This window comes from Rhamphochromis longiceps, linkage group LG19 (genome assembly GCF_057381845.1).
Source record: "Rhamphochromis longiceps isolate RC_006_pf linkage group LG19, R_longiceps_female_GT1.1, whole genome shotgun sequence".
Classification (NCBI taxonomy): Eukaryota; Metazoa; Chordata; class Actinopteri; order Cichliformes; family Cichlidae; genus Rhamphochromis; species Rhamphochromis longiceps.
In genome coordinates, this window is record NC_140575.1 from 32,477,124 (window position 1) to 32,502,850 (window position 25,727).

General features: G+C 44.2%; 1 protein-coding gene across 4 annotated transcripts in view; it reads right to left on the minus strand.

Moving 5' to 3' along the window:
- Window positions 1–23,452, minus strand: part of LOC146647186 (cysteine-rich motor neuron 1 protein) — a 34,893-nt gene extending 11,441 nt beyond the window's left edge. For 2 of the 4 annotated variants that reach the window (XM_085392091.1, XM_085392092.1), the window contains exons 1-8: window positions 22,654–23,452; window positions 18,319–18,480; window positions 17,869–18,042; window positions 8,898–9,140; window positions 4,966–5,145; window positions 3,216–3,410; window positions 1,932–2,060; window positions 1,455–1,608 (exon numbers count right to left, since the gene is read on the minus strand). In XM_085392091.1, the coding sequence (XP_085248217.1) occupies window positions 1,455–1,608; window positions 1,932–2,060; window positions 3,216–3,410; window positions 4,966–5,145; window positions 8,898–9,140; window positions 17,869–18,042; window positions 18,319–18,480; window positions 22,654–22,951 (1,535 nt within the window). In that variant the 5' untranslated portion in view covers window positions 22,952–23,452. The remainder of the gene's footprint in view (window positions 1–1,454; window positions 1,609–1,931; window positions 2,061–3,215; window positions 3,411–4,965; window positions 5,146–8,897; window positions 9,141–17,868; window positions 18,043–18,318; window positions 18,481–22,653) is intronic. The other 2 variants (XM_085392090.1, XM_085392088.1) reach the window with 2 other exon arrangements.
- Window positions 23,453–25,727: the final 2,275 nt, after the last annotated feature.

A 25,727-nucleotide genomic window follows, 5' to 3' on the forward strand; every position in this document is an offset into this window, starting at 1 on the left:
TTCGTCTGCCAGGGTGAAAAATTAAAGAAGCCTTCGACCCTGTGATGCAGAGCCGTGTCCCATAAAGAGGACACAGGATTTCAGGCTCAGCAAACAGGGGACCCCATCTATGCTGAAACAGCAATAACAGCTATTGAAACAACACTGTGAAGGGTTGGCTACAGCCTCACTGTACAAACACAGAGGCAGAGAGCGCTGCACTCTTAGAGTAAGGCTTTGTTTAAAGATAGTATGCTGAATGCCAAGCAGCACTTTGGGCTCCAGGGGGGATCATTTCCAGCAGGCCGCAACCTTAATGGCCAGAAGAATGCCATTCATAACCTGTGTGGTCCCAGTTGTGAGTTTGAGCTATGAAAGGTGGAAAAAAACCCCAATCCTGACGGCACAAGCAAAAACTTCAGATATGAGAAGTATCCGCAGAGTCCTTCATTTAGGAATGTTTAACACACGGTTTACATTCCTCTCGCTTCACAGGCCAGCGCCATTTGTTTTTGAACACGTACTGTACATTACAATGCTCACAGGATGTCATCAATACACCCAGTATAAACACAGAGATCCTTTGTGCTTTTTCATCTCTCTGCGGTGGCTGCATTCAGGGTTGTGTGTGAGAAGAAAGATTTGCATTGTAAGACTGGCAAGCTCTCAGAGGATTTCAGACTTCTAAGGCTAGACCAAAACAGCTGCTTATGAAGGATAAAGCCAGGACCTCCTGCTCTTCTCCTCCCTGCAGGATCCAACTCATCCTCCTCTCCTGTTGTGCCCCTCTTGAGCTGTGGCTCCAGAAAGAACGGTGGCGATATCAGAAGGATCCCAACTGTATATATTTCCTAAAGTCTGCTTTTGTCCTGATGTGTTTTTGATCGTTGTTTTGAGACAGGATGATGATTAATGAAATGAGAATGGTGCCTGGGGACCAAGCGTCCCAGTACAGAGCACTTCCAGATGTTTGATTGGGTTAAATGGGATTAGGAGGAGAGGAGTTGTAGAGGGCCGAGCGGCTAGTGCGGACCCCACAGCAAATGACTCACACACAAATATACACACAAGCTAACACAGAGACCCGGGATTGGCCACCAAAGTAGGCACTTTGATGACTACTGTTGCAATTGCCTGGTATACTTTCTTTGGAAGGGCATCACTTAATATTATTAAGTACTGAAAATCTTATTTAACCATACAAATATGCAGTGGAGGGATGGCTGGGAGAAAATGATTTGTAGTTTTTATGAAAACTAAAACTCTTTAAAAGCCATTTTTCCTGGAGTAAACGCAGCTACGGACTGTGAAGTGATCATTAAGACGCTGACGTAATTTTAAAATATTTGAAAGATTCAAAGCCATTGAAACTTTAAGCGCAGCACTGACAGACACATGTGTTTAAATCAGACTCAAAAACACGAATGAAAAAATTAACATACAGCTGGACTCAGCGGATCAGTGGGTGTACTCACACATATCCGTAGGGGCAGGTCTTAGTGCAGCTCAAAGGTCGGCACTTTGGCACGGGCACGCTGCACTCGCACACCTCGCATCCAAAATCATCCCTCTCGTAACCCATTGGGCATTGCAGGGAACAGTACGTTCCCAGGTCAGGGCAGGAGTCATCTGAAAGAGTTGAGAAGGAGGTCATCTGATCACGACCACAGCAATCCATTAAAGGCAAAAGGCACGAGTTGCCATGGAGCCGCTCGCAGCAACATTCCTGCTCACAAAGTAAAACACCAATAAGCTGTGATGAACATCAACATGTCTACGCTGCTGTCAAAACCAAGTGGCTGCAACGGGTAAACACAGCACTGTCCACAGCTTTAATGTGGGACTGCAAGACGCGGCACGTGAGAAGAAATGTATCATCTCGTCACGCGTTTAAAAGTCATTCCCAGTAACTTTAACCCTCTACGGTGAGCTAAAAAAAAATCAAGACTTACTGTTGAGACATTGGCAAAGAAGACATCCATTTTTGTCTTGTTGGAAACCATAGGGGCAGTCATTCACTGACAGGGAGCAGTTGTCCAGGGGAGGACATAGCAAAGGGCTTACAGTTTCATAAGAAGGCTCTGTTAAAAAAAAGTGAGATAATAGAGAGTGAGAACTTTTAAGGTACTGTTATGAATGTATTCCTGTTTTTTTATGTTTGTGTGCTTGAATCCCTTTAGTTGTTCTACTCCATGTGAGCTTTTTGTGCCAAGTCTAATAGCTACCTATTTACGCTGCCCTACTTATAAACAGTAATTACGGATAAATGCAGAGCAATTACACCGGGGTGGGTTGCACCTTAAGGGGGATTGTACCTCTCTGTCTTATTGTGCTGAACTGTCTCCTATTAATAAGCTGAATGGGTCTAAAAAGCATCCTTTGCCCCTTGATTTTGAGCCAACTCCACTGTGGTGCCACAATAAATGAGGATGGAACAAGACGAGCACGGACCCATAACACCACTGTTCCCATTGCACGTTTTTTGCCACGTTCGGTGGGAGGAACAGCACCCAATGAGCTGTAACTAAGTATGCTTAAAGTAAAAAAAAAAGCCTCTACCTCAATTATACAGCCTCCTGTGTTAAAAGGATGCTGTAATGTCATACACACAAACACACACACAGACAGGTGGGTCTCATTTTGGTGGGCAAAGGTAATAAAAAGAACAGAAAGAACCCCATGGCTAGAAAAATGCTCTGTGCTGCTGAACTTTTTTTTTTTTTAAATCCTGCCCTTTCTGGCACCTTTTGCAATTAAAATTTGTTCTATTTCTGTTTGTTTCAGTTATTATTACAGTTATATGTGGTTTATTATGAGGATGTCAAATTCAGGACAAGAGGGTGGTGGGAAACAAAATAAAAGGACAGACTACAAATTTAAAATGCACATTGTTGCTCCTGTAAGAAAAAAACAAACATACAGCCCCAGGAACACATAAATTAGACAATGCACAGATACATAAATCAACAAATGTTTTTGTAGTGTGAGTGTGAGAGAGAGCGAGAGAGCGTGTGTCACAAATGTTCTTGATAATGAGGGTGGGAAGCCACAATAACGCCCCCCAGGAGCCAGAGGCAGACAGAGATTGAACCAGGACAACTGTGGCCTCCCCCTTTAATGAGCCCATGTTGAGTGGGCTCTGTAGAAAAGCTGCAGGGACGCAGGAGTGCCCTGCATTTGGTATGTGTGCTAATGCGTAACTCATTTGAAGGACAACACAACTCTGCATACCGTACCTTCACAGAAGGGACAGCACTCTCCGGGGATCTTCACCGGGTTGTGGCAACTCTGTTTGCAGGCCATGGCTGTGCAGTGCGGCTCGCCATCCACACACTGGCAGAAGGTGCAGTCATCCTCTTTCCACTGCTCCTCGTGGGCTCGCAGCTTATTATTCACCCAGCAGCTGGCCTCGGTGCTAGCCATTGACACATCTGAGAGGAAAGAAAGAGATGTTTACAGTGTGGGTTTAGGTACGAAGGAAAGAAAGGCTGACATCATTTTTAGCTCAGGTTCTCAGATCCTGTACTGGGTTTGTATTAACAACAAGTGAGAGCCTAACTGTGGTAAATTGGATACTTAATGAAGGAGTTAAACAAGAGATATGAAGAAAACACTGATGAATGTCAATGACTCGTTTACATTTATAAATGGAGAAAGGCTCCTGGCGTTGTGACAAGCGTTGCGTAGGGGTTTAGGTTCACATCAGAAAGACAGTCCACAGTGTCCAGATTGTGCATTATAATGGGGTAAAAGCATTCCTTCGTTCAATAGCTGAGAAATCATTTCATCATGTAAATTTCACTCCAAAGCAAAGAAAGCACTTTTGGAAATTTGGGATCCATTCCCATTAGCCTTAAAACGGGGTGAAAGTATGAAAACGTTAATGTTGTTGTCCCAGTTGAGTTTGAGAGGTTGAGTGTTTGAGGTCGGATGTAATTACCCTGAACAGGACTTTTTCTTTCCTTTTCCACTGACATAGTCCCTGTGCTCGCGCCACAGCCAATTTTATAATTTTGTCACGGTTCCCTTTAAATATCAACAGATTTGAGAACCAAACATTATGTAGCATAGCTTTCCATTTCAAATGGGTCCTTTTATCCTTTGTTTATAAAGAAACATTGATTGAGAATCATCACACACAGAAAATCTTACCTTTTCACCTAGATTAAGTATTGCATCCAGTGCAGTAAGAAAGTACAGATTTCCATAAACAAAAGATGAAAGCATTCCATGCCATCTAAATGCTTGCACATTCCAGCTGTACCTCTAACACTGACCTAACATGATTTCTCCTCTGCACTCGTTCTCTTCGTCTTCCCCCCCACTCCTCCTTTTATGCATCTGATCGACTGTAGCCACGCAGTCAGAGGCCAAAGGCTACCGTCTCCATCCACAGGCTTCTGGCAGACTAATGTGGTTGCCATACGAGGCCATTTTTCTTTTAAACATTAACCACGATCCAGATCTCACAGGGCTGCGGCGCACACAGTGAAAAAAGGTTTTTGTGTTTTTAAATCTCCCCAGCGGAAAAGACTGGGGGATGACTCTTTGTTGCACCGCTTTTCGTCAGGTATGTTAACGACTCTGAAAGCTGGTTATGTGAGAAAGACATTAAAGTAGGTCTTAATATCGCCTTCACTGCTGCTGAATCATCTTTTCTTCCCATCATTTGGGCATATAGGCGTTTTAGTCGATGCCACCATTCAATTCAGTTCCATTTTATTTATACAACGCCAAATCATCACAACAGTTGCCTCAAGGTGCTTTATATTGTAAGGTAGATCCTACAATAATACATACAGAGAAAAACCCAACAATCATATGACCCCCTATGAGCAAGCACTTTGGCAACAGTGGGAAGGAAAAACTCCCTCTTAACAGGAAGAAACCTCTGGCACAACCATGTCTACGGCTACCAGTTTTAACAGTGTAATAATCAGCGAAAGGTGACACAGTTTAACTGAATAATAAAGCAAATGTGTGTACCTATGCAGACGGGGCAACATTCTCCCTCAGGAATGTAGAAGTTTTCACAGTTAAGCTCAGCACACTCTGCCTTGGAGCAGAAGGAGATTCCTCCCCGGCACTGACACAGCCAGCACGGGTCCATGCGGTACACCTCTCCCTCAGAGTACTCTTTCCCACTGTGGACACACTTGGGAGTGACTAAGGGAAAGAAAAATCAGACACAGGCTGTCAACCTTAAGCTGGACTCCATCTGAGTAAGACAATACACTCTAATAAACGAGTGCACTACGCTGTGTCAGCTGTCCTACATTTGGCTAAGATTAACACCAGAATAATTTCATCAGATCCACCAGAGAACAATGCCTTTAAAAAAAATAGACACGTCAAGCTTGATTAGTGAGAGGTTATCACAAGTTTATACAATTAATTACAAATTCGTAAACATTTGTTCATTGTCTACTACTGATAGTAATATTTATCTGAACCAAATGGTGCTGCGGTAGACTGATGGGTGAGATAAGCCCCATGGGGCAAAAATGGTATTTATCAGACAATGAAACTGGAGGAGGAATTTCACAGGGACCTATCCAGTCTTGAGATGGCTCTGGACTCTTGCCATGCACACTAAAAGAAAGCAGTGGTGGGTCTGACGTTTTGGCAGAAGCTGGGCGCAGCGTGCTGGTGGCAGGTGGAGTGAATCAATGATTTGGCCTGCCATTCCCACAAAGCATCCAAGCATTTAGACTCTGTTGGCTGGATTTAGCCAAACCTTGAAAAGAATTAGCTTAGTTGCAGCAACATTGGAAAACTGCACTCTGATCCTGTGCACAGTCAACTAGCTCTGAATACTGTTCGCATGCTAACTGGTCAGTGGTCTTCAGTGTTTTTTCCCCTGAAAGAGCAACGTTCTCATTACCAACATGTCTAATCTTCAAATGTGTTGAACTGAAGTAATTTTAAATTGAATCCAGACTCCTTTCATCCCACAATTATCAATGACCCATATATGTCAGCTATTTAGCATATATTTTTAGCCTACTACTCTAGTATTTAACAGCTAATTATATCATGACCCTTACTGACCAGTTTAACTGCTCATCTGTTATGTTTAGGTTAAGGTGAATTTGTGCTGTTTATAATTTTACCTAGCTATTTTGACTCATAATATTATATATATTAGCTTAAAATTTAGCCACTAGCCTGGCTAGTGGCTAGCTATTAACCATAGGTTTAGCTAACTTTTTTAAACATTTCCCCCATTAATTATCCATTTTTGTTTAAAATTTTGTATCACTTTTGGGTGTTTCCAACTGCTTAGCTATTATTTTAGTAATTTTAACTTTTCTACCCAAACAGAGTTCGACATAAACCTGAGCTACTGCGGAAGTACACCCAGAACATGGCTGGGAATCTCTGCAATTTTTGCTATGAAATAACATGTAACAAGAAATGCTGAAAAATAACCACAATTCTGAAGAAATAGCAAATATAGATAATAATACTCAATTTAAGAATTTTTGAGGTATGACATCTCAATGGTAATATTACACATTTATATGTATCACAGTCGCTTGGGTCACTCAACATTCAAAGATCTCATCTAGCCACAAGCTTTTAATCTAACACAAGCCAACATGAGGGAAGTGAAACAATGTGGTTATGTAAGAAAGTCTGTATAGAGGAGTAGGTGGATTAGTTATGTGAATAAATGTATTGGACAAATGCAAGCAGATGTGGGGGCAGTGGTTTCTATAAATGAGAGCAGAGGTTACGGCAGCATCTGTACGCCATACCTTTGAGTCAAAGTGTCTGTGCCAATGACCCCATGCCTCCTGACAACCAGCACTGCACTCTAATACAAATCAGGTGTGCCAGCTGAGTTGAAAGTGGAGCAGGGATTTGGTGAACTTTTATTCTCTTCCTTGCCATTTTTCAGACCCCCTTCCCCTATCGCTCAGTATTCCCGCTGTCCTCTTTGCGTGCAGCAGAACTAAGTGAAGAAAATGCACTAAGGGCTTTTAGCTGCCCAAAATCAAAAGGCAGGCAACGAGTTTTTAACGCTCACAGAAGCAATAGGAAGTCACATGAGGAGATGCTCACATGTGATTTCCGCAATGTTTGTTAATGGTAATCCCTAAAACAACTTGGGGCACAGAGAGTCTAAATTCCAGTCATGCTTGGTGATGTTCAGTCTTTTCTAAATTGAGGTGAGGACTGGATGCAGAGATGAATCCATTGGCTAGTAAGCCTTTCTAAATCATTCATAATGGACTGTCATTCTCTTGTGGTTTACAGGCATATGAAGGCAAAAACTCAACTTCCAAGAAACAAACAATTATGGGAGTTATTAAAATCAACTTTACAGTCATCAGCTTTGAAAACTCAAATTGCAAAGCAGAAATATGAGTATATCTCATGTCACCAACACAAACAGTTGTCAAGCTGTGAGGACACGGATGCTTTTGGCTGTGTGTTTACAACAAAGTCAAGCTAAGTTTCCAAAGAACGATTAGTGCGGTGATCTCAGCCTTATTGCTCAACATCTCCAGAAATCTCAACAGCACTAAACCTACTCCGGATCCACCGCTGGGGACATATGCAAAATATGTGCCAGGCAAAGTGTTGATAAACAGCAGACCACAGCCAAACAGGATCAAACAGGGTCCTCTATAATATCAGATGACATCAGGTCAGGATGTTACTGCCAGGTTTGCTGTTTTGTAGCCAATGAAGAAGCAGAGTCCGTTGCTGACGAGGCCAAAACACACAGGTGGAGCTTATTGTCACTGCACACACTAACCCTGACTAAACATCAGTCCTCAGCCAAGTGGGCAATGGAAACAAGATAATCAGTCCAAGCCTCACACAGAGACACTGCAAGGGCATGCTGAAATGTGTTCCATTAGACGATAGGCTTTGTACTTGACATTACCTAAGACTTTTTTAAGATTCTGCATTTGTAGTGAGTGCTACGGAGGCCTATGCAGGACTGTGGAACTGACGAGGGCTCTGGTGCGTGTCCTTGTCCCTGCCGGTGGAGCTTTCTGACACGGCATGCAGTCATGCAAGCCTAACGGACAGTAGGAGCAGCACAAAAGGCATCAAGCCCCTGACCCAAAGAACAGCAGACACTTGTTATCAAAACACTGATCCCATGGCCCCCAAGGCTGCCATTCAGCCCCCGCTGGCCTGCCGGACTCGATTACCCTCCCCACTGGCAGACTGGAGCACATAAAAAGCATTCCCATCAATGAACTTATGAACCTTTTCCCTTTGGACGTGTGACCAGACAGGAACCCTTTGACACTGCACTTCTGTTGAGCAAATTCATAGCCTAAGCACTTTTCTGGTCACCGGGCTTGTTAAGACCATTAATTCTGGGACACAGCACTCATTTATACATGTGCAGGGGCCAGAATGTGAATTTGTTCTGTTGGTAAAACAGTGAATATTTGTTGGGCGTGCAGAGTAAACAGACCAATACCGCAGGTCCCCTCCCTGCCTTCCTAGCGCTCCTGGCTGCCTCTGCCTCACGACAGAGACGTGTTATACTCTCACGCGCATTCAGCATCTGCTCACCTGCTACCACGTCACTCTCTCTTTTTAATACCCAAGTGAGGAAATGGACGAAGAAGCCGTTATATCTAATAACCCTTTAGGAATTAAACTAAACGTTTTTGTATGTACACCCCTAAAAATGTCTTGGAAAACCAGTTGGAAGCATTGCTCCAGCCTGATAAACAGCCCGACAGCAGTTATCCAATTAAGAGTTTTCATTTTCCCTTAAAAAATTAGCTCACAGAGGAGGAGGAAATGACTGCGTCTACAAAAAAACCCAACAAAAAAACAAAAAGAAAGCAAAATATTGAACAAAATAATTTGCACATCAACTGTGAAATTGCTATTGTTGGAGCAAGAGCAGTGTGTAGCTTGCTCATCAGTGAAATTACCTTTCTGACACTCGTAGACATCACAGCAGTCTCCTGGCTGACCGCTGGCTTGACCAAGTGAAACGGGGTGCTGTTCGCTCGGGCACTGGGGCTTGTGGCAGGCACTGAAGTCGCAAGTGCACTGGGGTGGTACGGAGGGGCAGCATTCAGCAGGAGGCTTGTAGCTCTTGGTGAGGACTGAACCCTCGGGGCAGGAAGGCACCTGCAGATTGGGGCACGTCACCCCAGCACACCTCAGCTCTTCTGTAAAAAACAAAAACACACACACAAACATGGACTCGCATTCATGTTTAGACACTGGTGACTCTATTGCATATGAGTTAACACAGTGAAATGGACACAGGTTTAACATTGTTAGCACCTTCAACCATTTGACTCTGTCAGTACTTTTTTGCTAGGCTAAGGTGGAAGGTTTAGCTGCAATTATGTGTGATTGCTACCAACATGAGCCACTATGCTAGTGTGGCAGACTAATGGCTGAGCTCACATAGCCATCCAACATAAACTGTGCAGTCAGAGCCCCACTTTAGTCCACGACAGCTCTATAGCATCCTGTCAGAGAAGCAAAGGCCCCTCTCTACACATGACAAGGCTCTCCCCAAAACATGCCACCTTGGGGTACATTTGATGCCACTTTAGGCAAATCCACAAGGCCCACAGTGTAGGCTTGTAATGTACCCACAGTATGCACATACAGTAGTTGTTGGCTGTCCTCTGTGATCATGGGGTGCACTGCCCACATGTCCCCCTTGCTACGTTGCTGCCACCAATTGGTCTTAGTTGTGGACTAAAACGTCCATTAATAACAAGGAGTAGCCAAAGCAGTTACTGTCACATATTTGACTTTTGCTGATTTTCACACTAGATTTTTACCCCATTCCTGACATAACCTACTCAAGTTTGAGCTGGGAATCTTCTTTCCAGGGAAATTTATAACTACTACACCACAAAGCAATGGGTAAAAGGCAAAACTGCTGTGGCCCCCACATGGGTATGCTACGGGCAGCCCACAGTGGGCTACCAACAGAATTTCCTCACCTACAGTGACCTACCTGCAAAACTGCTATGGGCACCACATTGGTTTGTATGCTTCCACAGCATGTCTTTTATCCTGTCTGCCTTCTCTCACCCCAACCAATCACAGCAGATGGCCCCTCCCTGAGCCTGGTTCTGCTGGAGGTTTCTTCCTCTTAAAAGGGAGTTTTTCCTTCCCACTGTCGCCAATCCACTGTTGTTGGATCTTTCTCTGTATGTATTATTGTAGGGTCTACCTTACAATATAAAGCACCTTGAGGGGACTGTTTTTGTGATTTGGCGCTGTATAAATAAAATTGAATTGAAATTGAATTGTACAGGCAGCTGACAGTGGGCTACTCACATGTACTAGTCTACACAAGCCCACCCACTTGGGGCCCATATGGACCATGTGTGGGTTTGTCCTGTTCACACAGTCCCACAACTACCTCCGGAGGGCCCACATGGATATGTTTGGTGGGTCTGCACATCTTGCCTATGGGCTTCAGATTCCACCTTGCCTGGTTTAAATGGCTTACAATCCAAACAGAACCTTGCATTCTAAAACCAGTTATTAATAGCAGCCAATCTTTACCAGAGATTTTTTTTTCCAGTTTTGAATCTCTCCTTCATTTAGAATACCAGGATGCAGTTTTTAACTCATCAGCCAGAGTCAGTGTAATAGATTTGATACCCCTTGTTAGAGGGGAAAGAGGTGCAGGGTTACTGGTAAACTGGGGGAGGAGTGTATTCTGGAACCTGTTCAGGAAAAGAAAAGTGCCCCTCTTAACAGATACTGCATTTTAGGAGAACAGTATCTACCTTTCAAGACGTGGATGACTGAGGCCAAATGGATATGTTTATTTTGGTCCTCAGTGTCCCTGTAATGTTTACACATAGGGTGGAAGAGATATTTTGTGAAAAGCAGACTCATGTTGGGTCCCAGAAGTTATTTTCCCAGATCTCCTGGGGAAAAGTGTGTAAACGCAGTATTAACAAGTGCAGGAGAAAACGTGTAAATAAATAAGTGCCTTATAAGAACGTTAAAATGAAGGACTATGATTTATTTATGAGAAATGCTTTGCAATCTTTGCATACATCTGGTTTTTGAGGAGAGGGAATGATACTGGCTGAGGTTGCATAACAATGCTTGGGGTTTGGTAATGTTTCCAGAGAGACAGTTCTGTTGATGGTCTTCCCAGACGGGTGCTGACTCCAAAGCGCAACACGAGTCTCTGAGAGGATGTGCTTCATCACTGCCATTTGAAAACTCCCTCTGAGTTTTGCCACCAGATGGGGAAACTGATTGGTTACTTTCCAGTCTGCTCATGCTCTGATAGTGGTTTGACTTTGCCGGTCCTCAAATCAAGAAAACAAGCGTGCATGATGCTCTGACGGCAGTGCCGTTAAGTAACTGTTTGATGTCTGCCTGACCAAGAATAAACATGGAGGAGAGGCCCTCTAAGACTGTGAGAGCTCTATTTTGGTGTGTGGGGGTAACATAACTGACACATGAAATTGAGGATAAGGGGAACATTGAATTTTTCTGGCTCCGGATAAATAGAGCAGGAGTGTTAGGTATCTGTACTGTAGTGTTTACTCAAGCAACCTGGGAACAGTGAGGAGTGCCACAAAGCTCTCATTGATAAACTTTGTAGCTGAATAGTGTCATAGAAAATGAGGGAAAACCCCTGAATTAAGGGAGGCTACAACCCATTTAACGGTTTTTTGGCTTAATTCCTATACTGGAGTTAAATAAACTTCAGTTGGAAGTGCTGATTGGCAAATGTTTTACTTACAATAAAGTCTAACGCAGGCTGCTCAGTTAAAGACCAGTTTTGCATATGAAAGCCTCAAGCTTTTTAAAGCTGTAAAAAAAAAATGCACTGGGACAATTTTGCACATAGTTCTGCACTGAAAAACACTTTCTATGCATTGTATGTGCCCCAGAGAAGGGTGATTACTCTTTCGGTCGTGATAATGGCTGGGGTTAGAGTGCGCTGGGAAAAGCAGCTGGCAGACATACCATTGTAATTTAAATGAATGGAATTGTATCCATCAGTGGAAATGGTCCAACTCTTGCAGGTCCAATTAATACAATTTTTAGCTGGCACAATTATAAACACAATAGACAGACAGGGCGGATGGAAAAAGTCAGCAGTAAATGGATTTTATCCAGCGTTGTTTGTGTTCTATCTCTTTGCATAAATGGCTGTAATTAGCGAGTCAGCGACCGCAAAACCAGTATTTGTATCATAATGGTGGCTATACTCCAGCTTGCACATACACAAAAGCACTGATTTGGTAGGCTTGATAAATTCTCTCTGCAGATTAGGTAACATATGCTCTTTTACAACTGTAAGATAACAAAGATTGGACAATGTCTGACCCATATGAACAGCCTGCAACAATATGCGATTTTTCTCACTCTCTCATGCACACACACACACCTTCATGCAGGCTCACACCACACCTGATGTTGATCTAGAAAAGAAAATGCGGAAATTACCTCATTACTACTGAAGGGTGCATTTTGTAAACAATGCATTCTGGTGCAGCTCATTGAAGAAAGAAAAATCTTTCATTCTAAATGTTGTTTTTTTTCTCTTCCTTTCAAGTGCGGGGTACAAGGAGCGCAGTCTTTACCCAAACCCGAGTGGCTCGAGCAGGCAGAGGAGGCTGTGTTGACAGCCTGAGTTTACTCATGGAAAAAAGCACACAATGTGAGTTCTGTTCGCTGACTGACTTTGGAAACAAGTCAGCTGAGAACAAAGCTGTCTCAGTCCAGCTGCCCTCCGTGGGTTTCTGGTCTGTCCTCAGGTTTTATAAAGTTGCTCCGCAAAGGGACACATCAGGGCCGTCTCTCACGTAAAGTTGTGGGGGCCTGGCCCGGTGCCCACCAGCAGTTACTGAGAAAGTCGGCATTGTTCGCTGTGTGTGTCAGTGCATGTGTAAGGATCGAGGAGCAGCTCTAGGAGGATGTCCAAGCCAAAAGACATAGACGGGGTCAGGAAATTGACACCATGATCAGAGGCTTGAGGTGGCTGGGTATAGGCACGCAGCCGCCATGTGCTGCCTGCTTGCTTTGTTCTCTCAATCATTGGCTAAATATTTGCAGATGAAAAACCTCAAATGAGTGTGCTTGGGTGAGGTAAAGAGAATGTCCACCTGTGTCCAACGTTTGCACATCTGTATTTTCATATACTGCATGTTTGTACGTACAAAGCCTATGCTGGGTACTGAACATAAAGCAGTGGAAAGGATCATGTTATCATGTTATGTGTTCTAGCCGTCAGTCTTAGTCTTGTTGAAAAGAAGTCTGTGGGAGATCTGGGTTGTACACATTTGTTAAATAAACTGTGACAGAGACATGAGGGTTACTTATGGACTATTGCCTTAGAGATCTTCTCTTTCAGGGGAAAAAAGCAAAATAGTGTTGATGAAAGAAACGGGCCTGGGAACATCAGGATTTGACTGAGGCTTGGGTCGGGGCGTGTTTGATTTGTTAATAGTTATGGTTGAGTCAATAAGCTGAGGTTTTAGGCCTTGATTTCATTAATGGGTTGAGGTTTAGAGCTGGACATGCAGAAAGGCTCTTTGTGTGCGTGCATGTATTTTGGCTTTGGCTTTCATGCTGGCTTAATGTGCCTGGTTTGGTTAGTGGCTGACCAAGAATAGTGAGTGGGTTGACAGCAATCCCAACATGCCTTTAAGGGAAGTTCTTTGTCTCTCCAGCTACACAGGAGTTTTATTTCCTCTCTGAAATCAGTCTCCGCACACAGAAATAAGCACTCGCTGGGAAACTAGCAGCTTGCAGGGTACAACCGGGCCACAGCTTCTGCAGACGGTGCACAAACACTCAGCACTGAGACGTCTCGTGGCCCCTGCCAGCCGATGGCGGTCTGGCTCAGCCAGTAATAGCCCTGCCACAAAGAAGCTGCAGCCAAGCAGAACCACCATTCTTTCTACAAGTGTAGAGAGAGGCAGGATGGAGGTGGCACAGGTGGACAAGCATATTTGCGAGAGTGAGGCCAGTTTGTGCCATGGCATTAGATTGGATGCTGCCAATTTGGTTAACCGCTTGTGAACTACTACACACATTCTCGTTTTTCCTCACAATCCCACAAACGCCTGTGTGAGAAAACTAATGCCCAGTGTAGCTGGATCGGACATCATTTAGCAGCCAGCTCCCTACTACAAAGTCCATGTGTGATTCACAAGTGGTCATCCTATGTCACGCCATCTCTGCACCATTCCCAGGCAGTATTCTCAACTTAGCCAAACTATTTTCAGTAGAAAGAATGCAGCTGATATAAACTATCTCCAGTGAGCGCTGCTTGTCAGAAAGGACAAGGTCGCTGTCCCTGCACAGTTCTCCAAAAATTGTTGGGAATTCGTCGGTGAAAGCAGCTCTAGATGGCTTGACTGCTACAGCACAGACTGGTTTTGGCTTTTGACTTACAGAATGCAGAGATTGCTGGTGCTAGTTTCTATCAGTAAACAAGTGCAGAGGAATCTTGCTTCTTCTTCTAAAAAAACCACTCAGGAACCTTATCGTGAAAGAACTATGTAAACCATCCTAAAGTTTAAATTTGCTAAACATCACATGACCAAGATCCTTGGGGCAGGGACACAAATATCTCAGAAAAGCAGTTGGATTAAGTTGTGACTTCCTATTCTGCGTCTGCATTTCCTCTCTATCACACGTCGCATCGTCTTTCCTCCCACGTGGGGAAATAAGTCTGACACACCGCGTTGCTTCTGATTGATCATATTCAGCCAAATTACATCAGTGTTTTGTAGTCCAGCAGGAGAGCAAATCTACAAGAGGTGCGATTAGGAAATGGAATATCAACAAGAAAGATGTTGAATTTCAACAGATCATGATGAGTCACAGACAAGACCACAGTATGAGTCAGAGAGCAGCAGAAAGCAAAAGAAGGACGGGACAAACTATTACCATGTGTGAGTGTACAGGTCCTGAGACGAGAACATAAATTCTGAGGAAAGGCAAAGAGTGTTTCTTTAAGTGCTGAGACATGAGGTCTGCTTTAAAGATGGAATGTGTGAGAATATTCTTTTAAAAACAGTTAACATTAAAAAAACCCTGACATTTATGTATCCTTTTAACCTCACACAATAACACTTTGCAGCTCAGGATAGGACAGAGAGGTACTCTAGCATCAAGTCTGTCCTCCGTTCAATGTGACTAGAAGCGAAGGCAGAGCTGCCCAGAGATCTTATTATTCTTCCGTACGATCTGTGATTCTTTCTTGTCATTTGTGTTGAAGGATTAAAAACAAGAAGTGAAACTCTGGGCATTTGACCACTGAAGAGCAAGATTAACATGCAAGTCAAGCAGCTGCGGTTTGTTTTCAACCAAACACCGCTTTGCACATTTGCTTTGACGTCCTCTCCTCTGACTCCTGGCATCAAGTCGCACCCAGAACTGGAGGTCCGGGGATCGAGATCATGCAGTTTCTCCAGCAGATCATCCCGAAGGCAGACATGAGCACCTGTCGCTCCACATGTGGCGGAAATGAAAGAAAGTCGGACGCAGAAACAAAAGTGCAACTACTTTGGGATTCGGAATGGCCATTGCGTTGCTACTGCATAGCAACAGTGACCCCTAGAGGTGGATATTCTATGTTTAGCACCATCATAAGTATTATTGTTGGCGCTGTGGCGACTGGAGCGATCAGTGGTGCTCTTGTACCCTGAGATTAAGTTTACAGAATACAGTTTTTGTCACACTCCAGAGGGGCATGCTTACACAGATCTTAATAGCTGCTTGTGTCTAAAGCAACGAGGGGTTGATAGACACAGTCTCCATGGAGCCCAACGGGACAAAGCAAACAGGATCTTAACCACAGAGTCCCGGTCTGGTCGTAGAGGAAGCTCCTGCTGATGACAGACAAAGGAAAATCTCTGCCGCGACATCTAGACAAACAAGATAATTATCACACACAGACACATGCGCAAACACAGATGCAAGCACGCAGGCTTACTTGCTCCCATTCGAAGGCTCACTGTGCGCTTGAAGGACACGTCGACGTGTGTGCATCGCTCTACATGCACATGTATTCTTTAAGTCATAGTAGAAGCACGTATTCTGCTCGCTTACTTAATGAGGGGCCATTAGACGGGTGGGTGTGTGTTGCGGTGCTGAAGTCATAAGCTGCTGAAAAATGTTGTTTACAGTTTTCACTAGTGCGAGTTTAAACCGTCATCCGCTGGGCTCATACTTTGATGAGCGAGTTGCAAACATAGGAGCGCAGCAGCCAGTCTTTCATTGAAACACTAGACTTGATGATACGTCTAAACAATCTGATATTTGGTGAACACACTTCCTGTGGAATCTGCTGCATAAATAGCTCAAGACAAACATCCACGCAGCTGTACTGTAGATGCTCGGCAGTAACCTTAATGTTATCCGGAGACTAAATAAACTTAAATATGTCTGCATGGCGTGTTGCCAACCACGGTACTGTCTATCCTAAGAGCCATTCCTCACCAAAAATATCAGCAAGTTGCAAAGAGATTGAGTGAGAACCAGAGCAGAGCAACATAAAAAAAGCACAGTCACTCGTAACACAGTCACAGGCCATAACTGTTAGAGCAAGTTGTCTACTTATTGCAGTGGTGGGGAACTCCAGGCCTTAAGGGCCGGTGTCCTGCAGGTTTTAGGTATCACCCTGGGTCAAATGATTAGTTCATTACCAGGCCTCTGGAGAACTTACAGACATGTTGAGGAGGTAATTTAGCCATTTAAATCGGCTGTGTTGGATCAAGAAAACATCTAAAACCTGCAGGACTCCGGCCTTTGAGGCCTGGAGGTCCCCCACCCCTGACTTACTGGGAGGTTGGTGATTCAACCCTGAAATATTCTTGGGGAATATACTGACCCTTAAGTTGCCCCCTGATCAATCCATGTGAATTTGATTGTGTACATGTTCAGTTAAAAGTGCTTCAGCATAGAAAATAAAGCACTTGTATGAATGGGCGAGTAAGGATTGCGGTAACAAAGTGCTTTGAGTAGAAAAGTACCAGTCCATTAACCATCAAGACTATTTTTCTTCAGGTGTCATTCATGTTTTCTTGCTTTCTGTCTTTGAAAAGCAGATTACGGAGGACACGTCCTACCCAACACAAACAGTTCCCCGAGTGCCGATCTCATCCTGTTTTGCAAATGTCACTCAGGAGGCAGCCGACACTTAGCGCCTGCCTATCTGCCGCACACCTTACAATCCAAACGAGAAAACTGCACTCACTCTGCCAAGAACGTTTTCCACTTAGTAAAGTGTCAATCACAGAGAGAGGCACGTTTTTGTATATTCTTAGGATCCCCTTTCTTCACCTCAGAGCACTGGGGAACCAATCATACTCAGTTCACTTACACTTTATGCACTCTGCCTTGCACCTGAGGATCTCCTGCACACCACATTTCTATTAACAGTCCCTGTATTTCCTTCTCTCAGATTTGCACCTTCTTTGTTTCACTCTCCACATCATTTTCCACGGCATCTGAGGCTAATCTGATACATTCCCTCATCCCTCCTCTACTTTTCCTGCTCTCATAATCAGTGGAGTTTTGCTGTGCCTATTGAAACTGCACAAGAAGACTGTGAAATGAAAGCTGACACCAAATATGTAACTAATATGCAAATACTGTAACAGAAAGTGCATTTAATCTTTGGAAGACAGAATTTTGAATGTTTACAGTTCATTATTTTAGCCATAATAACGAGCCGGAACATGAAGAATGATGCGGTTGTGTTTCACCCAGAATAAGCCTATAGTTTATAAATATGTTCATTAAAAATAGATAATTATTAAATACTGCAATCCAAATGTAACTCGACTGTTTTAGACGCTATTTAAAAAACCCCAAGTAACCCGAGCTGAGCAGTGCTACTGTGTGATTGTGGGTTCTGTTTGCAGGTCATCTGAAGGTTACCTGCAGCTTCCTGGCACTGGCTGCGGTTGACGTAGGCGAAGTGGTGGTGGCAGCTCTGAGACTCACACACGCAGCCCTCGGCGGTCAGGTTACAGCCAGAGAACATACAGGCTGGGTTGGATGGTCCCACATACTTCTCTCTGTGCTTTTCCCGGTGCTCGTGCCTCCGACCATCTGAAATCCGGCCGTGAACACGCATAAACCGCATTCATCAATGAGTCACAGACAATGGCACCACTCAAGGGTGAGTGGGGAACCGCAACACAAAGCCTTAGCATGTGTGTCATCACTATGACATCCAAGTAGCATTAGCCACCTCAGAGCCACATCTGTTATGGATTAACTCCTCTCAATAGATAGCATTATCCCCTCTGAAGGGTTTCTGTGCTCGTGCGTGTGCAACACACATCTGCCTTTTAACATGGAAAGGGATGAAGAGAGAGGGCTTACCTGACTTACTGGCCTTCATGCAGGTTTCTTGGTCTGGGTAGGTAAAAGAGCCCAAGCAGGAGTGACGGGCATCACAGACACATTGACCTCCTGCTCTGTCGCAGCCTGTCATCAGTGGGCAGCGCTCATCCTCAAGACCTGCATCTGGATTGTCAGGCAGTACTGTGGGAAATAACAGTGACAGTAAAAAAATATAAGTAAGACAAAGGGAAAAAACTTGAATTAGCTGTTTTCACACAACTCTGAAAAATGTCATTACAGCAGATGTCTGCCTCGGCTGCTTTCTTACTCCTGGAAATACTTTGCATGGTTTAGGAAGCTGCTTAACCAGAGTGTACAAGTGTGACTACCCACTATGCATGAATCTGCTAGACCATTACCTCGGCTATTTTCACATTGGCTCAAATCAACACAACGGCCCCTCACACAGAATTAATACAGGTCTCATATCCGATCTTAAATTTGTATTCTCCCAAGATGAAGTCTGTAGTTCATGTGGTAATCAGCTTATGACTCCATTTAGTCCCATATAAAATGGATAAATAAATACTGGACAGATTTATAGGTGAAACTTTATCAGGCCAAAATGTGCCAGAAACCAAGCCATATTTCCCAGAACTGCTTAAGGGTTAGCCAGCTTGCAGCATCTGTTGCGACACATTATGTGGGCACCACAGATACTGAACTGACCAGTGTGTTTGCTGGGCTGCCATCCCTCCTCCCTCCTCATTGTGCCACGCTGCTTCAGCTACTGAGCCCATTTGTTTGCTTTTGTTCCACAGCATGGGGCCCTCCCATTATAAAAGCGACTTATAACTGAGAGTGAGTGCCAATCTACACATTACACATAGCGTTCCTTTCAGAAAACCCACATCTACATCTCAAAATACCTTCCCCTCATAGTAGTTTAAAAGCAGTAGGAATTGGTTGCTCAGAAAACAGGAAGAGATAAACTCCAACACAGAGTGGCCCCTTCCCAAGATTGCACTGAAAGACCTCAAATTAGCAGTGTGGATGTGTGACTGGAGCTTATCAAAATACTCTGGCTTTCTTCTCCAAACAGCTACATACCAGAACAATGCGCCAGAGGAAAAGGTGTTAAAGGTTCAACTATCCAACATAAACATAAGCACTTCATAGTTTACCTGACTACTGCAGTGATCCTACCTGAAATCAAGCCTGTAAATGAGAGTCGTGGTAACGCTCAGTTGGGGGTAGGAGAAACAATAACAGGATGACTCAAAGTGACTAGAAAGAAACCGAACTCCGCGACTGTGCTTTTAGATGCCGCAGATGATAATAGCACACATGTGCTGATCCATATTAATGTGAAACAGATATTCCACAATGGGAAAAAGAAAAATCTCTTACTGTGATAAAACAATTTACCGCTGAAGTGAATCAATGTGGCTGCAGAAGAAAGCATCCTAGTAAATGCTTTCCCCGTGTTAGAGCGGGCTATGCCGATCACTGCTTGGCAATGGCTGATGCTCTCGAGCGCTAGGGTAAACCTCGGCCAGTGGAAGCAGTGAAGGCACCTTCAACCTGAGCCAGCCAGCACTGTTAATAGCTCTCTCACATGCCCACTGAACTGGCAGAGCACAAATGGCCTTTTCAATACAGCAAACGTTCTCTGACTTCCTTTCACCCTAAAACGATCCTGAGTCGAAGAATTTTTTCCATCCTGAGGCTTTCCTGTACCTGCAAGTGTATTTTCATTTAAGATGGTAGTAGCTCCTGTCTGCATGCAATGGTAGATCTGAAATGTGGAAAAGGAGCTACTCAAAACAATTAATGCAAGGCTGCCTCAGTTTCCTTTAGCCTAACACTAATGTGTTCTGGTCATCTGTTATCTGGCCTGGCGTGACTCTAACCAAAGCCTATGGCTTCATCCCAGGGGGATTCCTGACTTGGTCACTGAGACTGCTTGGCTTGGCGTCCAGAGCCAGGATAGAAAAGCTGACATCTAGAGGCCCTGTGGCTGATAGCGAGCTATAAAGGAAGTCTTTGAAACGTTAGATAATACCAGAGAAAGGGAGAAGTAGAAGGTATGTGAAGCGGTGCAGTGGACATAGCGTCCTTGTAAGACCGGCATTCCGTTACATGGTATGTTAAGTGTCTCTGAAGGATGAGGAAGCTCGGTGTGGAAGAACAGACACGGGAATAAAATGAGAACATTGACAGAATTCATTTAGGTAGGAATGGCTGATTTCACCTGGCTGACCACCGAAGCAGATAGGACAAGGCGAATGGCCAAGAGGATTGTTGTTTTGTTTTGTCAGAAATGGAACCTGTATATCCACAAAGCGTTCAACCTTTTATGTGCTAACTGCCAGGTTCAATGCTTAAATACCAAAATCTGTCATGAGAATAATTTATTGTAATAACTACTATTGTTTTTGGCAAGCTTCACACTTTTCTGGGTTCATGCAATTACTTTTGGTTATTGTACCTTAAAAAACTGTTAAATTTGTTGGCAACAAAGAATGATATGAAACACGTCCCCTGCTTTGAAGAAAATTAAATTTGTAATACCAGCAAATTCCACTTCTTTTTGGATCTCAGTGTCTCTGTAACAATACCACTTCTGGAAAGCAGTAGTGCAGCGCCTGTGTCAGCTTTCGTTTAGGAACCGGACACCAAATATAACACATTAACAACTGATTGATAACCATGGTAACCATCTGTCACAACATGCAACATGTCACCTGTGATATAATGCTGCTGAGTCTCCACACCAACAGATTTTGACCACCCAGAAAATCCAGACTATCAGTAGACAAGCAGGGGATCAGAAAAGCGGAAACATTTTACCCCCAACTCCTGATTGCAGGTCTAATCACTTTAAGAGTGCTGCAGGTTGAAGGAAATCTGGGATCAGCCTCCAGCAGCCTGCCTACTGTGGCCCCTGAAAACACACTGGGAGGTGTTGCTTTAGCCCAGCCAAGATCCTTTGGGATATTTAGGCTGTGTACATGTGTCTGTATTTGGAGTCAGCAGCATGCTCTGAGGTCCCTGGAGCTGAGGCATGACTCAAATGAAGGAGCCACTAGGTCTCCAGCTCATTCCAAAGCTTAAGAGGAAATGCCCTCCAGACACCAGTCTAACCTGTACATGAGGCCCAATGGTAAGGCGGGAGACCCCTCTAAAACTCTTGTGGAGCTCTGACTTGGACCACCCCACAGAGGGATGATGGAAGAGCAGGGTCAGGACATCCAGACCCCCACTGAGAGCTGCTTGCTCTCTCCTACAATCCTTTCAGTCCTTTTCAATCATCCTAGACACAGTGCAGGTAAAAGGGGGTCCCATCCACTGGTTATTTGTTTCTCAGGATAAAGCCACTGCTACCAACTCAGTTCTTACTGGGGAACTTGATACCCTATACATATGTTTGAAGTTCAGACTGTTGCTCAAACTGTGCGCAAAACGAGCACATGCACTGTTACCCAGGTCCAGCTCTGCCTGGAAAGAATAGTACGGTGCTGCACTGTGAAATTCACAGAATTGCAAATGAAAATCTTCTGGGGACTTTTGCAATCACGCTGTCAATCTATTAAACCTCTGAGGAACACAATGAAGCCAGTGGTGTAAACAGAAGAGACAGGAAAATGGCAGCTTATTTATTGCATTCAAATGTACTCCAGGTTTTAAAACACAATCAATTTCTTGTCAAGACATTAGTAAACCTCAATTTTGCCCTCACACACATGGACATAGTCACATCTCTTATTGTATATTAAATCACTTCTAAATGCACCTTTCATCAATCTAAAGCGAGCAGGACCTTCTTCTATTGTAGTGCCAAATCACTGTTGGTTCTTAGATGAGAGTGAAATGAAGCTCTGGGGGGGAAGAAAAAGCAGCTGAACAGGACTACTCTACATGTAATCAACAGCGACTCTGACCTGGGGGGTTTCTCCAGGTGTTGGTGGGAGAATGTTGCCTTCAAGCTCTCTGTCTGAAAGCTTTATTCTTATTACATGACGTTTTTTGTTAGGGTTTGGTTAAATTTAGGCAACAAAAAAAAAAAAATCAGGTTCGGGAAAAGATCATAGTTTGTTTTAAACGCCTAAACAAAACATTCAGTGACGTTAACCACGAATGTCTGGCAACAGCCACCATGTGCGCTCCAGGCAGCCAGAAGTAAGTAAACAGTGACACTGTCACTGCAGTCGGGCCCTCAATGACGTTTTTTTTAAGTGATGGCTTCAAGTGCCTAAAAAAAGGGAAAGGTTGCACACTCACTAATAGATTTTCTCTCTTTTCCTATTAAGTTACTTCTTGAATAAAATGCCATTTGTTTAAACTGACTTCACACGACCGAGTCCCACTTACCTTTACATACTCCAGTTTCGGGGATAGTGGCGGCTCCCGTTTTGTTTACAGAGGCGCAGGTCAGTCCCAGGGCGCAGTAGCCGTGCGCCCAGTCCTGGCTGCCGCAGGGCTCCCACTCCAGCCGGGTGCATTGATCACAGCATCCGCACGGATCCTTGGCCACTGTCCGACCACCTTCGCAGACAAGCGGGGGTTTAAAGGGACAAGTCCGGAGGTTACACGCCGTGCATTCGTGAGCCGAGAGCGCACGCACGAGAAAGAGGACATTCAGTAACACCACGGAGCATTTGTAGAACATGTTTTAAGAGAAACCCCCCCGTTTATAAGTTTTCCAGAGAAACTGTCCGCTTCTGTCAGGCGATCAGCCACATGAACTCGTATCTCCAAAGTTGTCAAGCCCTCTTTAAAAGTTTTGTGACGAGCTTTCCCTCGGGCGTGCGATTTATTACCCAGCAGCTCTCTTCAAAAGCACACACACACACACACACACACACACACACACACACACACACACACACACACACACACACCACGAGACAGAAGTGTGCGGACGCGTCTTAAGGGGCACCAGTATCCAGAGACAATGATTCAATCTAAGCAAGCAGTTGCGCGTCCCAAGCGTCTCATCTGGTTAAACACACGCAGAAATCCAAGAACCGAGGTAGTGGAGGTCCACTGAGGTTTCCTGCTGCTGTCAGCCACACAGAAAAAAGGGCAGTCTGAGTCCTAAATTGACATACAAGCATATAGAAATTAGCGGTGTACCCCTCCCCCTGACTGACACAGGCAGCGACCAGTCACAAGGAACGAAAGGAGGGAGGATTTGAACTGATTTACGCTTGCTCGACAACCCGACTCTGTGTGTTGCGCAATGACACAAGTTTGAATGTCTTCAGTGCGAGTTTCTTTTTCTGCTTCACTGTGGTCGCATCTAAAGAATTCATGTACCATTTTCTACTTTTAAAAAAGCGGTTCTTAAAACACTTTAGCTGAGCAACAGTCGTCTGTGTTCAAAGTGAGATCAGCATGAAGGAGTCAGTCTCCCTGCTGTAGTTAATTCTGTAATGCGCTATGAGTCTAGTCATTAATAACTAATAATCAGTATCTAAATGTTTATGAATTTCTAATTATTATAAAGCGCAGCATTATCGGTTCTGTTTAATGATACATCCGAAGTCTGTTAGAGCCTCATCGTCAAACAAACCAGGCGTTCTCATATGGAAGCAGCGTTACAATAAATGGTCCTGTCATATAAAATAACGGTAGCGGCTTTTTTGCATTTGGATCTTACATCATAATATAAGAATTAAGATATTAAGTTATATGGGTAAAAAAAGCGAGTGAGCATTTTCATAATATGAGGCAGTCTTATTAAATTTATATTTGAAACATAGCTGGGGGCGATGGCCGGCTCTTATCTCATAATAAGCTGTCTTCATCTTTTCATTTTCATTCCCATGCTTTGCTTTGTGTGTTTGTGTGAAGCTTACCTGTGTCTGTAGGTGTCTGATTGTGTATGCAGATGGCTTTGGGAAGGTAAAAAAGTAATTTGATGTCTGCTGAAGCAGTGTTTCTGCGCTCATGGCCAGATGGATGTGTGTTTGTGTGTGGGCAGTGAGCACAGCTGGAAGGATGATTGTGAGAGAAAACCAAATCTGTTGCCCTCCTATTATCTGCTGCAGGCACAAAGTAGTCATTTTTTCCAAAAGGTGAAACACACTGGGGTCATCAGATCATGTAACAACTTGTGAATATTACTGCCTCAGCGGCAAGTGGATTTTGTTGCTCTCATTGGAAATATTTACCTCTAAAAACATCAATCAGGTGTGTTCCGGTATGATCTCCCTCCATAACGTCAACACACAACAGCGCCTCCTTCATTTGCAACATCTGCCTGGAGCCACCCACTCCAACACAAACACAACATCCAGGAAACCAGCCCTGCGGCACGCATAATCAGCTCTTGCAACACAACTCAGCTCTTGTCCTCTGCCTCTCCCTCCACCCTCCCTCACCCACACTTAGAGCTCTCTTCAAATGAGACCCACTGACCGCTGGCCGGACACCCATGCTGTCTGATGACACAGACCATCACACTGAGCTTCAGTTTCCATGCACTTACACAGATTTTGGCCCAGTTGCACTGACCTATTTGCCTGGGTGACAGCCTTTAAGATCTCACAGGACCCTCATTCTCTTATAATGGACAAGTAAGGGGTTTTCATATGGTCACAGCTTTGCCTCCAGGTTCTTTTACTTCCTGTATTACATTTCCACATACTCTTAGCAATCAAAGAAGGGTAAAAATCAACAGTACAATGACTGCACCAAACTAGAATACTCCCCATTTAAACTCACTGTGAGCATGTGCCCTGGTTTAAATGCTGCATAAATGTGTTGAATTGAAAATGTTCCCATGATTAAGTCTGGACTCGAGCACCATGTTCAGATTATCCATCTCTTTGGCTATTGTATCCACTGAGCCACGATTTGGTGTAAATACAGATTCTGTTGAGCAGCGTGTTCTCTAAAACCAGAGCTCATTCTGTAGTTCCAGGACTCTCAGTGTTGGTAGCTTTGTATGTGAGTCTCTGCATGGAGCAAATGGGAGGAAAAGGTGGGGCAGTGAAGGGCGGCTGCAGGGGCTGAATAACTGTAGCGTGTGTGTACTAATAATGCTCTGAGTCACGGATCTCCAAGAAAACACAACAGAGGTTCAAAAAGATTCCCTCGCTCATTCGAAGACAAGGCTGCGATGCACCTTTTCTGGAGACTTAATCATCCTTGGGGAGGGCTTAACAGATTTAGATGACTACCAGCCTCCAGTGCCCCTGTCTCTTCTTGCTTGCTCAGACGACTGAATTACATACTGCTGCTGTGGAGGCGTCAGGCTGGTGGTGAGGAGGTGTTTCAGGAGATGGGTGTGAATGATGCTTTGGAAGTGAACTGCTGGCAGCAGTAAAAGGCTGGTGGTGACACCGGGCTAAACGTAGCGCATGACATGGAGTGTTGAATGCACGTCGAGTGGACAGCATGCGGCACACCTGATTACAAGTCCCCAGGAAGCGCTGGGA